Here is a 16,489-nt window from a genome sequence, read left to right as displayed (position 1 = left end):
TTTCTGGTGAAGGTTTCAAATCAAATGACAAAGATATACAAATTGGGATAAATTTCTCTTATGTTTTGACAATGGAAAAAACATGCGCCTCTAACAGTAATTTGCACCTATTTGGAATTATCCTCTAAGAGTGTTTGATGTTCTAGTGTTCAATTAAGAATTCTCTCTGTTCGCATAATGGCTGTCTGATGATCTCATATTTAATTAGTGTGTTAAGCCAAATCAGTTTTGAGCCTTCAATTTGCTGAAGAGGATAGGGCGATTTTGGATATTGCAGTTGGGCAATATGAGCAGAAATTTTATTTTTTGAGGATTGCAACACTAGGTTACTGCCATGGTCTTATTCAGTATTAACATCAAGTGGTCATTTCAGGAGTGGTGGGGAGAGAGCAGGGCTGTCTTCTTTGGCTTAAACTTTAAATTTGGTACTTTATGGAAACATCTAGTTTCCATAAGAGATTATGGATTTATCTTCCCCAAAATCATACCAATCAATGTCAAAACTTTTGTTTTCCCCTTAGCTCCATTATAGCCACACTGTTATTTTATAATTAGCCTTTGGTATAGAATTTTAGTAGCTTTTTGACAAATTCTAAAATGATTATCTTCACTTCTTCTCGTTTATCTACCTGCTTTGTTCTGTTCTGTTGTGGCAGCTTGGAATTAAAGCTCTCCATGTTCCAGCACTTACTCATCTCAGCATGTCTTCCTGTCATGACAGTGGCACATGTGTGATAGGAAGGGCTTATTACATGTATGTGGGAATTTTGAACCATTGAAGACTTTTGTTTATACATTTGAAAGGGCCTCCTCACATGTATATTCCATGGTATCTGTTTTAATAAATTTGATGAAAAATGACTATTTTTTACAAAGCTGTAAAGCTTACTTGTCCGCATTCATAAGTTGTGCTGATTTAGATCTGCTTCCTTTGGGGTTGTCTCCCTTGTACTGTTGGCATTTAGCTGACTGACAGGAGAATGGCCATAAAAAAGGAGCACTGAAATTTAAGGGAAAGGAATGGAATAATAAGTTTTTGAAAATGTATTTTGAATATGAGTTTTAGGCACTAGAAACCAGCCTTTCAACAGGCAATTAGGACTGCGTTTTCTAGCAGTTGGAATGCCTCCATGTGCCCAGACCACATCAACACATTCTGTATGTGCCTGACTGTTCTCTTCATGCTTTCTGATCATCAGTCTGTGTCTACTTGAGGATCCCACGTTCAGCATTAACTTGGCCCTGGGTCATCTTGATTGGTGAGGCCGTATTTGTACAGTCTGTCTGCTGAGGTGGAACGATAACAGCTGGTACGCAGCTGTACATGTTGTCCTGGGAACTCTTATTTCAGCCAGCAGTTATGCTAACAAAATTAAAAACATTTTCAAATAGTTGCTTTCTGTGACTACTGTTTGTGTTAACGTTTGGAGAATCTCATTTAGTAGCCTAAACGTCTACCATCTCTAACTGACTTTATGTACTACTACCTTATTAAAGTTCTATATTCCTAACATATAGTCTGACTGTAAGAACAGTCGTTTTCTTTTTTTTTTTTAAAGATTTCATTTTTCCTTTTTCTCCCCAAAGTCCCCTGGTACATAGTTGTGTATTTTTAGTTGTGGGTCCTTCTAGTTGGGGCATGTGGGATGCCACCTCTGCATGGCCTGATGAGCAGTACCATGTCTGCGCCCAGGACTCGAACCAGCGAAACCCTGGGCCGCCGAGGCGGAGCGCGCAGGCTTAGCCACTCGGCTACAGGGCCGGCCCCAGAACAGTCGTTTTCTGATTCTAAGGAGTTAGCACCTGAGAACAATAGTGAATCAGTGACTCCTAACTTTATACTTTAGAATGTACAAGTTTTCTTCATCTAATGCAGGCCACGGAAGGGCATTTGAAGTTTTGTAAAATTCTGTGCGGCCACTGTCATTCATTACTTCACTGTAAAGGAGGCTGTTTCACAGGATCCTCATGGAATTCTTCTGAGCTGCACATAACAGAGAAGCATTTCTGTTCTCCAGCAGTCAGCACTTGAATCCCATTCTAAGACAGGAAGGGTTTCTTCCCTACTCAGAGAGATTAGAAATACTTCACTATGTAGGAGGCTTAAGCAGAATTCCTTGACTTGGCCCTTCATGAACAAAGGCTGGATTCTCATTGTTCAGGCAGCCCCCTTCCCTTCTCTTATTTCCTCAGCCAGCATGAACTGTAGGATTCAGAGCAGGAAGTATTAGTTAATTTTGTGTGCTTCATTCTGAACATCTGCACTTGAGTCTCTTTGTTTATGGAAAGAATGTGGCGGGGTTGGAGGGAGGCAGTAGAACATTCAGAAGCTAAATATTTTCTTGAGGGTGTGTATATATCCATGGTCAGTCGTCTTGTGCGTGAACGTGAGGTGAGGAATGGAAGGTGTTCTAGTTGTACCATTGCTGGAATACTTTCCAGACATGTACTTACTGATTTTCTTAATTGTTTGGCTTGGCTTCTTTACCTTAAAGTCATACTGTCTACTTTTGCGTGCTCTCAACAGTGTGAAGACGGTACAGTAGCTGTCATTGCACTGGAGAATAGGAGGCCTGGTCCTGTTTTCTCTTCATCTACCGTTTAACTAGATCATTTTACTTTGTCAATTGTGAATTGAGTAGGATGGACAGATAAAGAGTAGGAAAGTATGGTGAGAGAGAGAGCATGCATGTGGTAGGTCTCAACTGTAGCTGTTTAATGAGGTAAACGCTAGCTCCTTAGTTTTCCAGTTCTTGATTATCCATGGTTACAGGTAATTCCGGATAGCACAGATAGCTCAAGCCTTGACTCTTCCACCCATTTTCTGTATTTGCTTCCTTATTTAATCAGATTAGATTCCAAATTCCTTGAACTAACTTCAGTTCCCTTGTCTTACTGTCCTTTCATTGCACCTGGAAAGGGGGCGCTAAGTGCCGCTGTAGAAAATCACACCTCCACAAAGATGTCCATACAAAGGCATGCCCTCCCACCCTCTTCCCAGCAGCCTCGTCTCTGCCCAGCAAACCTTCTTTTTCTCTAGTCAGCTCTCTCTGCTAGTCTCTACAGTGGCTCTTATGAAATTTCTATACTCTCTTTGAATATTCCCACCCAACACTCACCACTGGCTTTACCTCAACCCCTTAGCAAGTGCTCTTTGATTTTACTGCACAGAAAAAATGAAGTCAACAGTTAGAGCTCTTTGAACTTCTATCCTTTAAAACCTACAGAATCACTTGCATTTGCGCCCAGATAGAAAGCAAGGATGCAGGTTACCTCCTGTATGGAGCCACTCCTTTCACCAGCACCGAATTGCATTCTGGTTCCCCAGCCTTGTTTCCCCATTCAGTCTTTCCCCCTCTGCTGACTCAAGCACAACGGCATATAATACAACCTTGTATCTCCTATCTAAAAAACAAGACAGAAAGAGAAAAATCTTCCTTTGACCCTATATACCCTCCAACTATCGTCTTCTCTTTGTCCTCCCCTTTAGCCAGATGTCATAACAGGTTGACTACACTCATGTGTCTACTTTCCTATCTCCTATTCATTCTTAATTCAAATCCATCATGATCCTTGCCCATGGGACTGCTCTTGCTAAGCACAGCAACAAGCTCTTTGTGACTTAAAGCCAATGGGTACTTCTTAGTCCTTATCTTACTTGACTCTCTCAGCAGATTTTAACACCATTGATTATTTCCTCCTTAAAACCCAAGAAGGTTTTAAGCCAAGAAGGTTGCGTGACATTTGTCCTCTTTTACTTGCCCTCCTCCCTCTGGCCTCCACAGTCCCCTCTGTTGTCTCTCTTCTGTCTGTGATTTATTTATTTATTTATTTTCCTGCTTTTTCTCCCCAAATCCCCCCAGTACATAGTTGTATATTTTAGTTGTGGGTCCTTCTAGTTGTGGCATGTGGGACGCCACCTCAGCGTGGCCTGATGAGCGGTGCCACATCTGCGTCCAGGTTCTGAACTGGCGAAACCCTGGGCCACTGAAGCAGAGCATGCGAACTTAACCACTCGGCCATGGGGCCGGCCCCTGTCTGTGCTTGAAATGTTGACACTCCTCAGCGTGATCTCAAAAGTCAGCTCCCTTCTCATTCAACACACTTGCCTCGTTGATCTCAACCATACCCAAATCTTCATTATCCGTCTACATGCTAATGAATCCTAGTTCTATATATTTAACTCAGATGTCTCTCTTGGCCCTTAACACCACTCCCATCTAATGCCCTACTAGACCTGTCGTCTTGTCTAGATGACCGCAGACACCTCAAAACTAGTGTATCCACAATTGAGCTCATCTTCCTCTCCTACCCCCTGCCCCTGCTTCCAATCCTGCTTAACCTCCTCTTTTTCAGTGGGTGGTAGTACTCTCCATTTAGTTATTTTTAAACCAGAAAACTGAATGCTGTTTTTAATCCTTCTACCTTATGGAATTAATAAAAGAAGCTTTGACAATGAAACAGAACGTCAACAGGGTAAAAGAAGAGGAGGCTTTCCAGTGGCTCCTGTTCCCCATCACCCTCCAGTTACTGAGTTACTATTGACGTCTGCTTCCTGTGTCTCACCGAGGTCCATTCCTTTCTCTCCAATTCCAGCTATCCCTGTTAGTTCAGCCACTGTCATCTCCAGGATTTCTGCCACATCTTCTTAACTAGTCTCTCCACCTTTAGTCCTTTCCCTTCCAACCTAATCTCCAAACAGTGGCCAGAGTGATGTTTCTGAAAATCAAATCTGATCATGTATTTCCTGACATAAATCCTGCAATGGCTTGCCATTGCCGTCAAGTTGGAATTACTCTTTAACATGGCCTTAGTCCTGGCACGCTCTGCTTCCTAGTTAGCTCACCTTCAGCCACTGTCTTCAATACTAGCCATACTGCACAAATCTAATTCCTCCAGTGGTCGATCCTCTGTGTCCTCTGGGCTTTCGTGCATGCTGTTTTATCTGCCTGGACAACTGATCCCTGTTTGCTTAGCTAATTCCTCTGCATTCCTCAGCTCTTGGATTTAGATGTCACTTCCTTTAGAAAATGTTTCTTGACCTCTCAAATCTGGGTTAGGGGACTTTCCTCCATGTTCCCAAAGCATTATGCACTTCCCCTGTCATAGCACTCATCACGTGGCATTGCAGTGGGCTGTATCCCCTACTGGGTTGACTACAGCTCCGAGGGCATGCACATGGCTGTCTTGTTGTGTGGGATGTGTGAGCCTCCTTTACAGACTGCCACAGAGCCATTTTTCTCTTCCCACTGTGGCTGTAGGTTAGAATGAGAAAGACAGCTCTGAAAACGAGGCTTGGTGAGGTAAGGCCAGCACCAGCAAGCTAGGCTGCTTCAAAGTTTAATGCTAGCAAAGTTGCTTTCTTAATGTCCTTTCACCCATTGCTCTTTGTCTGTGGCAGCAGTGGGAGTGACCACATGTGCCCGTTTTCTCTAGAGTGTGGCTTTGTGGTGCAGAGGTTGGTCTGGAACACAGGCTTCCCTGACCCACTTTATCTTCTCTCCTTTGATCCAGTCTCCTGCAGGTTGGGTTGCTAAAGAACAATGAGGTGTCAGAAATGTAGACAGAGTGGAAAAGCAAGGGTAATCTGTGATCCACAGATTAGTGAGTAAGCCTTCGAACATCCCAGGTCACCTACTCCTGAGTAAAACTAAATTGTTTTACCATTCTGGAATGTCTTAGTCTCAGGAACGCCGTGGAAACTGTATTATAGCCTTGCCCTCATTCAAAAGTGACATCTTGACATTTTTGACACAGAAAAGAGATACAGGTTAAATGTGCATTCTTTTAACAGGAGGGTTATAAACCATATTTGCATGACCTGTGTCCAGGCCAAATGTTGTTCTGCATCCTAGGTAGAAGCTCTGGATTTGTATAATATTCTTTGGCAACTGTACCAGGTAGCTCCTGGTACAATCAGGCACTTCTGTATGAACATATCCAGGATCCCAGTTCAGGAATTTTCTTCTAAACCCTATTATAATAATGCTTTATATTTGTATAGAGTTTTACAGTTAATCAAGTATATGTAAGATCTTAGTTTGACTTTCCAACAACCCTGAGGTAGGAGGCTCAGGGATTACCCTCATTTTTACAGAGGGGAAAATGGCAGAGCAGAAATCACACAGCTGGTGATTGAAGGAGTCAGGACCTGAGCTCAGGTCTCACAAATGCCCAGTCCTGTGTTCTTTCTGTCATGCCATATGCCTTTGTGTTCAGGATTGTATGTGCATGAGTACGTTTCAAGTATATAGGGGACAAGTTCATTAAACCTCTCTTTTAAGATCTGGACAAGTTGAGAAATACAGTCAGATCAGTAGAATAGTGCTGATCATATTCTTTCTGCATCAAGAAGTAATATTAGAGTTAATAAAGAATGAGTTTTTAGGGGCTGGCCCAGTGGTGCAGCAGTTAAGTTTGCATGTTCCGCTTCAACAGCCCGGGGTTCGCTGGTTGGGATCCCGGGTGCAGCCATGGTACTGCTTGGCAAGACATGCTGTGGCAGGCGTTCCACATATAAAGTAGAGGAAGTTGGGCACGGATGTTAGCTCAGGGCCAGTCTGCCTCAACAAAAAGAGGAGAATTGCCAGCAGATGTTATCTCAGTGCTAATCTTCCTCAAAAAAAAAAGAATGAGTTTTTAAAAATCTTGAAAGTACCCAGAAGATCCATTTAGAAAGTCAGCAATTTTCTTTTCTGTCTTTAATTAAGCCTTTACAGAAGCACCAGCATTAAGAATAAATGCACCTTTTAATTGAATTTTATTTTTCTTTAGTAGTGGAAGTATGGTACTGATAGATGCTACCATTTTTCACAGCAAACGAACTTTCAGCAATGCATGTGATAAACAGGCTTTTATGAGCCAACTTATGAACACAATCATACCTTGTCATTTCTGCGAAAAAACGTGCATTGTTTCCAGGTTTAGAGTAGCCTATTGGACGCAACCAATGTGTTGTGTGGTCTGGAACCTTCCTAGTCTAGTGTGCACAGGGTGGTTTATATCCTCTTTCTTTGTCAAGTTCCGAAGTGAACTGGGGATAGAGGGTATTTTTTTGCTGCATCCATATGACCTTTGATGTATTTGTTCCACAGGAAAAGCCTTTGATATCACATATGTGCGCCTCAAGTTCCACACCAGCCGCCCGGAGAGCTTTGCCATTTACAAGCGCACGCGGGAAGATGGGCCCTGGATTCCTTACCAGTACTACAGCGGCTCCTGCGAGAACACCTACTCGAAGGCAAACCGTGGCTTCATCAGGACAGGAGGGGACGAGCAGCAGGCCTTGTGCACGGATGAATTCAGTGACATTTCCCCTCTCACCGGGGGCAACGTGGCCTTTTCAACCCTTGAAGGAAGGCCCAGTGCCTACAACTTTGACAACAGCCCTGTGCTGCAGGTAGGCATCCGGAGGTTGGCGTGGGAGCCAGTTAGTGCTTCCATGTACAGGATGCAGGAAGATTGTTGTACTGGGGATCTTTGGTCCCACTGTTGAGGTAAGGAGTAGGAGTAGAGTCCGCTCCAGCAAGATAGACAGCTGGATTCTGTTCTGCTCTCCTGTGAACTCTTAATAAGTGAAGGAAGTAGTTTTGTTCCTGCTACCTAGTTGGTGTTTGTTCTTATGTTCTCATGCACTTGCAAATGTATTCTGGGATGTATGCTTTACACATTTTTTAAAGAGTTGAACAGTTTTAACTTTAGCGTCAGTACTTGAGGTGGAAACATTTTGCTTCTGACCTTTTGAAGAGGGTATTTGAACTAATCTGTCCAGTTTTCTTGCATCCTTTCTTCTTTGATTTGACAAAATAATTATTTTTTTAAAATTTGCAAGGGAGAATGACTGAAGCAAGATATTTAAGAACGCCACCTTCCTGCAGTATTGTGCAAGGAAATTTTGATTGGGTTTGTCTGGCATCGTTGCCAATCATTATGAAAACTCTTCATCACCTAAAAGCACTGATATTTGTAACAGGATGTAAATTTATATAAACCGGGTACCCCTAGTATAGTGCTTAAGCTTTGTGATAGAAACTTTTCCCTATTTGACAATAGAAAGAATTAAGGATTTCTTTTTTTCTCATTAATTCTGTGTGCATATTCCTTATACACCATAATATGGAATCTTTCTGTATTGCTTATATTTCTGTGAACTTTTCTTACATTCAGCCTGTTTGATTATGGAGAGACTGGCGAGCCTCATGCCATACTCAGCACCTTAACACAGAATTGGAGATGCTTCTATCCTATGGCTGAAGTTAACATTCTAAATGGGGACAGCCTGTGTTAATTGAGACAAGAAATACTGAATGTGGGTTTGCAAGTGCTGTGTACATTTTATGAGAAGCTGTTGTGATTTCTCAGTAGGGAATCCCCCAGTTTTTCTAGGTTTTATGCTTTTGTGTCTCCTCATTCTTTCTTTCTGGAATTTATTATGTTTAAAGACTCTTTTTCTAATTTGGTTGTATGGTTTTGGACACTGGCAGAAGATGAGAGTATATTTCTCTGTGGGTCCAGTTCTTCCCTTCCATTGTATTTCTCTAGGTTGCTAGGAGATCATAAATCTTGATCTTGGTAAACTCTGAGGTTATAGTGAGCAGTGAATATGTTTGCAAAGGCCTTTCAGAAAAGTATTTCTTGCGTTGGCAATAAGATGTGTTCAAAATAAATGGCAGAAAGAATCGCCGACTTTGATAGATGAAAAAGCAGGAGATTGAATACCTGGAGAGACGTGATCTCCAAACACTCTTTAAGTTGATCACCTAGCAAACATTTGCTGGCTTTGTTTCTTCCTACACAAACTATTGTATTTACTGTCCTAGAGAGGCAACAGTACAGACAATAGGAAAAAGCCTCGTGACGTAACGCGGTGACTGTAGTTTTCTGGCACCTTTGCTAACTGTATGCCTTGTCGGCCTGTCTTGAAGCAGTTCCTCCAGCTATAGGAATTCTGATGCTTGTTACTTTTTATGCTGTAGGAACTTAGGACACTAAATGTGATTAAAAAAAATGCTATGGGCATCTGCCGTAGATTTGGTCAGTTGTTACCGTTATGCAAAAACACTAATTATGTGTCTCTGGATGTAAGAGCTCTGGCTCTGATATCCAATTGCCAAGGAGGTTTAACTGATTTGACTTTTAGCTGATCTGACAATGAGGAGAGAGGGAGTCGGCCTCTCACCTCATTGCTCTCTAAGCATCTGTACAGATGCTGTGTCATCTCCCAGATGGGAGAGGAAACCCTTCCTGGTTTCATTGTATATGAATATTACTATGTATGTATTGATTTATAATAATTAGCATTTACTATAGCACTTACTATAATGTGCCATAGTATGCCAAGCATTGTTCTAAGCCCTTTAGATCTATTAGATAAATTAACACGTTTAACCTTCACAGTACCCATAAATAACCCATAAGGTGCTTTTATCATCTCCGTTTTACAGATGAGGAATCAGAGGCCCAGAAAGGATAAAAAAAACTTGCCCAAAATCACACAGTTTTAAGTGGCAGAACTGGGATTCAAAACCTGAAAAGTCTAGCTCCAGAGGCTGTTCTTTTTAAGGTGCCTATTGGGGGAAAAAATGGCTTAGATTCAGCCCTGAGAAGCTTTTATTCAAGGGGAGCTGATGAAGATGAAGTCTGTAGAAGATGTAATAAGCATTAAACACAGAGATATGTTTAGCTATTTACATTACGGACGACTGAAAGATTCCTAACATTGTGGCCCCGAGTGGGAGTTGTTATTGGAGTTCCAAGTTTGGATACAGTGAAATCATCATCTCTTCTCCTTTCTAATTATACTTGGAGGCTTCATGGAGATTAGCTTTTATGAGTTACGTTGTTCTATACACCAGGTGTTTGGCATGGTTTAAGCAGTGGTTCTTAATCAGGGGCGTGCCTCCCAGTCTCATGAGGAGCCTTCGGAAAACATCGATGCCTGCAGCTCTGCCCTTGGTTCTTACGTCTCTGTAGGTGATTCTGATGTGCAGTCCCAGGAGAGGATTTAAAGTGGAAATGGTGTCTTTGGGTGGTTAAGTGTAAGACACCACTCCAAAACTTAATGATTTCTCATGATTCTGTGTTGGCCTGGGCTCACTCTCTGGCAGGTCAGCAGGGAGCTGTTTCTCTCTCTCTGTGGTCCTTACGTCCTCAAGGAGACTAGACTAGACTTCACTTGATGGTGGAAATAGTCCAAGAGGGAAAGTCCCAGTGCACAAGTGCTTATCAACTCTCTGCTTGTGTCACACTTCCTTATGTCCCCTGGGCCAAAGCAAGTCACACGCCCAAGCCTAGAATTGGCGTGGAAAGGGACTCCACAGGGTGTGGACACTGGCAGACATGATTCATTGGGATCATTCCAGAAACAGTCTACCACAGATGTAAACATCTGTCTAAAATTAGCTCAACGAAAGGGCATTTATTGTAAGGGCTTAAATCTCATAAAACCTAAGGAAGGACTGTATAACCTTCATTCTTGTCCCTTGCCATTATGGTACACTTGCTAGATTGATCAATTGTGATTTCTTCAAATTTGTTCATTTGTCAACAGATGTTATTTGAACACCTACTGTATGCTAAGCACTAGGGAAATTGTGATGGACAAAACGAAAAATTCCTGCCCTCGTGGGGCTTACAATCTGCTGCTGGTGGTGGTGGAAACAGACAATATAAATATAACAGGGAAGGGAAATAGGGAGTTGAGGAGGAGGGAGCAATTTTAGATAGAGTGGTCTGGGAAGGCATCTCAGAGAGGTGACATTGTGGGAAGGGTCTTGATGAACAAAGACTGCATCTGATTGGTCCAGGCCGGTGTAATGATTTCTTACTTTGTACTTGGATGTGTCTCCCAGATCTGCCAGTAGTGGTTTGGGTTTGGAGGGAGAGAGAGATGGTACAAAATGGCCAGGAGGAGGCAATGACCAGCATATGTAGTACAGATGTGGTGCTACATGCACTCTCTGCTGGTATCTCTGACTGGATTGGGGTGTAGATACGGACTGGAGAGAAGGGACGTGTGTATTGAGTACTGCATTTAAAAATCTATTTTGTTTAAGCCTCTCAATAGCCTTGTGAAGAAACTAGTATTATTCTTGCTTTTTGAGAACTCAGCGGTAAAGCAACAACTTAGGTCAAAGAAGGGAAGAGTCAAGAAAGAGAAAAATATCAGGAAATTAAATGAGTCATGGGTATTATAATAGATTTAATGCTAGAAGAGGACATTAGTTAAATGATACATTAACTGTTTACAAAATTTTGTCACATTTATGTCTTCGTCTCCAGTCCCTTTACCTGTCTTTTCTGTTTTTATTTTTTGACAGGAATGGGTAACTGCCACTGACATCAGAGTAACTCTCAATCGCCTGAACACTTTCGGAGATGAAGTGTTTAATGACCCCAAAGTCCTCAAGTCCTATTATTATGCAATCTCTGATTTTGCTGTAGGTGGTAGGTAAGTAAACTATTAGATCAACCTTGAAAGTGATTAAGCTTTGGTTTAGAAATGAGTGTAGCAACTTGTTTACAACTATTTTGATAATGTTGTTAGACCTTCTCGTTATTGGAAACAAAGTAATTAGGTTTTCCAAAACCTTGTTAAATCAACATACTTAGTGAATTCTTATTGAGTGTTTAAGTGCAAAGCTCCATGGTAGGCACTATGAAGATACTGAGGAAGTGTAAGACTGACCTTCACCTACTGAGAAGGACCCAACCCTCCAGGATCCTATAAATGAATGGGGCAGGTGATTTATGAATATGTGAAAAATTAAATGCTACTAGTCACATGTTTTAGATAAAAAGATCAAGCAGCACTAGAAAAGATGCCATATGTCAGAGAATGATACCGAACTGTCGGACTAGAGAAGCAGATGGGATCTGAGCCAGATCTTGAAGAATGGGTAAGATTTGGATGAGTAGGGAGGATGTCTGGGTTGGGTGCAGGAGGGTGGGCATGTTTTGAGCAAAAGTTTAGACCTGAGAGAGTATAAACTTACTTGACTTAAAGAAAATCTCTTATATGAATTTGTAGAGTTGTAAACCAGAGAGAGAGAGAGTGGTGGCCAGAAACTAGACAGCAGGCTAAGAATCTTGGACTTACCTCCCACGTATTAGACTATGAGGTCTCAGGAGCAGAAATGTTATTTTTGTATGCAGTGTTCCTGGTATGGGATCGACGCTCAGTGAAAATTAATGGAAACTGTAACCAATGAGAAATTATGTACTTTTTTGGAGTAGAGCCATGATATCAAAACAGTGGGTTAGGAAGATTAATATGCGGACAGGGTGAAAGTAGAGTGTGATCGAGAGAATTTACATTCCTGTTACGATTCTGTATTCTAGGTGTTAGACGACAAACGCCTGACATTAGGGTGGTAACGGTAGGAGGGAAAGCAACATAGAGATGCATTTTATTGTGAAGGAAGAATTATCAAGCCTTTAATCAAAGGTGATTTTAAGGTTTAGTGATCAGGAGAATGGTTGTACCATTAAAGTAAATGAAGAAGATGAGCTGATTTGGGGAGATGATAGATTTAGTTGTAGACATAAAATGTAGACATAAAACTCAAACAGCCATTTCTTAATCTTGCTTATTAGTTCCTCAGTTTACAGTTTTGAATGGTAAAACTCAAAAACATTCTGAGGTTGTTTTTAGTTCTCTGTGTGTATCATTTTTTGGCATCCATTTCCGGGACTTTGTAGCTGTTTCATATTTGTGAACGTCTCTTCTCTTCCTAGATGTAAATGTAACGGACATGCAAGCGAGTGTGTGAAGAATGAATTCAACAAGCTGGTGTGTAATTGCAAGCATAATACTTATGGAGTAGACTGTGAGAAGTGTCTTCCTTTCTTCAATGACCGGCCATGGAGGAGGGCAACTGCAGAGAGTGCCAGCGAATGCCTGCGTGAGTGCCCCTTGGTGTCAGCCTGTTAAATTGCCTTGAGGACTTCCCGAGGTGGAAGAAGGAATGGGTGACTTCTTTTTATTCCTCCTTTGAAAGGAAAATTCTGAAAGGCAGTGCTGCTTCCATAATTTGAGAGTGTAGAACAGTAACTGCGTGCACGTTGGAGGAAAATCATAGCTGAGGGCGATTGGCTGTAAATGTAAACTGTGCTGGGTTTGTGTTTCCTTTATGAACACACCTACCAGAGCGGGAGCAGCATCTTCAAGGTTTGGAACTTTACTTAGATCCAAATACTGGGCCAATGTAGCCTTCTCCAAAATACCGTTTCTCTAGTCTTGTCTTTGTTGCCCTTTAAAATATTCTTCTTCCTACCAATGCTCATTTACTCAAGCAGCCAAAGTCATTGATTAACATGGGTCAGGTGTGTTGAGTTCTAGACTAAGACCGTCATTCAAAATGTTATTTCTCAAAATTATTTTTCCCTTATCTCACTAAAGAGCACAGTGGGGAGAATTCTCCCCTTCCCTCCATGCAGAGGAGAGTGGCTCCGGGAGGAAGAGTAGATGCCAGTATTCCTAGGAAAGGGTAGAATGAAAAAGGTTACACGTTGTTTATCCCTGCATAATGGCCTGGTATATTTCAAGAAAGGAATCTCAGGAGAAAGGAACCATGAAACCATGTAATCATGATTTGCCAAGGGCTTAATAATAAGAAACTTTAAAAGGAGTTATAAATTTCTTGTGTCCTTATAAATATTTCTTATCATACTCTTTTGGGAATAAAGGGAATAAGAAAGAAGACCCTGAACTTGCAGGAATTATTGGCAGAAATCTTGAGAAAGGACCGATATCTTGACTCATGACTATTTCCAACAACTGCCTGGAGCAGATTTTCTTAATCATCTTTTTCCCTTGGCAAATCTCAGATTTGCAGATAAATTTTACAGCCTCCTCTTGCATTCCTAAGTACTTGCTTGAGCTTCTTTAATTCTTTTACTGAACTGTAATATCCAGTGTTAGAAGCTACATGATAATGGTTGGTAAAAGAATGAAATACTCCTAAGATGTGACATCTAAATAAATGTACACATGTGTTTGAAAGGTATTCTGCTTAATGATGTGGTTATATTTTGTCAGGATGTCAGGATGCTGGGATCGGGAAAGAAAAAAATTACAGCTGCCTTCTGTCTTACCAGCTGATGATGAGGGAGACACAGCATCTGTTTTAGCTGTGGATTAGGACAGTGTAGACATGGGAATTGCTCTGCCTCATAGTCTCAGAGCACCAGATGATTTGGGTGGGGATGGGCTGCATTGACCGTGGGATAGTCTTGGGAGGCTTGAGGGAAGAGAAGTAAATAAATAGCTAATGAAGAAGGGAAAGGGAGCTATAAAAGTTACTTAACACAACTCTAATTTTTGGTGCCAGTGATTCCAAGTTTCTAAAAAGTTTTCAAGCATAATACTATAAAAGAACTGATTGTAAAGGAAGGGAGGGGGAAAAAAAGAGAAAATACATATATTCAAATATTTTTTTAAAAACAACTTCCTGCTCTGAAATCAAATAAAACTTCATTTTTATTTAGTGCTCAAGATACTGCCTCTACTTTGGGTAGAGTCAATAATTCTGAGAAAATCACCTTAATATGAATATAATAAAGAATTTCTATGACTCCATGTACTTGTTCTTAAAGTATGGTTGTGCCCTGTGGGGAATATAGTTCCTTACCAGCTGACCCAGTTGGCATCGTGGCTCCCCCGTACATGGGTGTATGTGGTGGACTAGATTTCCCTTCAATTCCGCTTCCATCTACGGAGGGACTAATTTTAACCCACATGTCTCAGGTTACCCCTGTCTGGATATGCAAGTAATCTAGCCCTTTGAAAGTTGGTGTCTTAATGTATTTGAATTGTCTAAGGCCTGAAAAGTTAGGTAAATTGAAGTTTGCCTATAAATCGGCACCTTGTTCTTGGAGTTGGTATTAGAATGAAGGATAAAGATTCAGAAAAATTATTTGACTTGGCTTTTACTTGCGTATGAACAAATACCTCGAGATTCCTTTCAAAGTATAGGAATTCCTTGTATTTTATGATAATGCTCTTTTTGATAAGGATGAACATTTCTTTGTAAGCTGATACCTGGCTACCTAAACTATTGACGTACTGTTTTTTTTTAATGAACAATGGATCTGGTAGTCATTCTTATTCGCCTATCTGTCACAGAGATGTGGGAAATTATGGTTTGGTGTTCTTTGAGTCTTTTAAAATGCTGTTTGTAAAGGAGCATGAATCTGACTTAACTCATATGTTTTGGCCGACAGCCTGTGACTGCAATGGCCGATCGCAGGAATGCTACTTTGACCCTGAGCTATACCGGTCCACTGGCCATGGTGGCCATTGTACCAACTGCCAGGATAACACAGATGGCGCCAACTGTGAGAGGTGCCGGGAGAATTTCTTCCGCCGTGGGAACAGTGAAGCCTGCTCTCCATGCCACTGTAGTCCTGTTGGTAAGTGAAAAGCAGTGTCTCCTTCAGCCTGATGAGTTGAAAGACAAAGTAAGCATTCCCTGTACCCCTAGAAAATAAAACTTTGTTTCCTAGGGATTCAGATAGGTTAAGTATGGAAGCATGTACGTTGTACCGTTGAACCACGTAAATGATTCGGGACCTGCCTCTACCTCCCACCTCCCAGCTCTTTAACCAAGTTGAACTCCCAGATGATTTTCTAGTGTGTATAAAAGTGTGGAGTTGGCCTGAGTAATGGTTTTGTAAATAATTAGCAACAAGATCATAGAGACCATTTGAACTTTGTCTGTAAAATGTTAGCTTCTTCGTGAGTTCTTCCTTGTTAATGATTTTGTTTAGTCTAACCGCCTTAGAGGGCTGAAAGTTTTCATCATTTAGGAGTGTGTTCAGAGATGTGAAGCGCTCTTAGTCCGTACTCTTCCAAGAGTTTGACCTTTGTTGTTGTTGTTTGTGCCTGTGTATACTTAAATTCTAGACATGGGCCTTACAGAGCCCGTGCTTGCCCACAGAGCAGTGACTGGCCTTGGGTGCAGTCACTGGGTGCTGAGTGACTTGTTAGTGTTTTGCAACTTTGATTAGTGTGTGTCTGGAAAGTTAAACTGTTATGGCTTAAAAGGGTCTAATTTTGAGAGAATTCTGATTTAAAATTTGATCTTTCTTCTCTCTGTAACCATCTAGAGATTATGTATGGATTTTCAGGCATGGTTTTCTTTCTTTGACACATTAATTTTACTTACATATCGGGTGGTTGACAAGCTCTTTAAATTTTAGGTTCTCTCAGCACACAGTGTGATAGCTATGGCAGGTGTAGCTGTAAGCCAGGAGTGATGGGTGACAAATGTGACCGTTGCCAGCCTGGATTCCATTCTCTCACTGAAGCAGGATGTAGGTAAGATGTTTTCAAAATCAGAAAAAGGGGCCAGAATTTAAATGTAGTCTGTTCATGATAATCGATCTGGTGCCTTATCTGCAGCAGTATAAACATTTCCAAAATAATTGTCAACAAGATTCAAGTCTTTAACTGTAATGGTGATTCGGGATTGGTTTGTCAGAGAGTAAG

The 16,489-nt window shown here is 41.3% G+C and overlaps 1 protein-coding gene across 1 annotated transcript in view; it reads left to right on the top strand.

Moving 5' to 3' along the window:
- LAMC1 (laminin subunit gamma 1) overlaps nt 1-16,489 on the top strand; it is a 116,104-nt gene that overhangs the window by 70,317 nt on the left and 29,298 nt on the right. Inside the window, exons 2-6 of the mRNA XM_014850315.3 lie at nt 7,095-7,399; nt 11,319-11,449; nt 12,736-12,902; nt 15,223-15,411; nt 16,201-16,318. Of these exons, the coding sequence (XP_014705801.3) occupies nt 7,095-7,399; nt 11,319-11,449; nt 12,736-12,902; nt 15,223-15,411; nt 16,201-16,318 (910 nt within the window). The remainder of the gene's footprint in view (nt 1-7,094; nt 7,400-11,318; nt 11,450-12,735; nt 12,903-15,222; nt 15,412-16,200; nt 16,319-16,489) is intronic.

Source organism: Equus asinus, chromosome 25 (genome assembly GCF_041296235.1).
Source record: "Equus asinus isolate D_3611 breed Donkey chromosome 25, EquAss-T2T_v2, whole genome shotgun sequence".
Taxonomy (NCBI): Eukaryota; Metazoa; Chordata; class Mammalia; order Perissodactyla; family Equidae; genus Equus; species Equus asinus.
The sequence above is the reverse complement of the archived record's forward strand: the minus strand, read 5'-3'. Positions and strand labels throughout refer to the sequence as shown.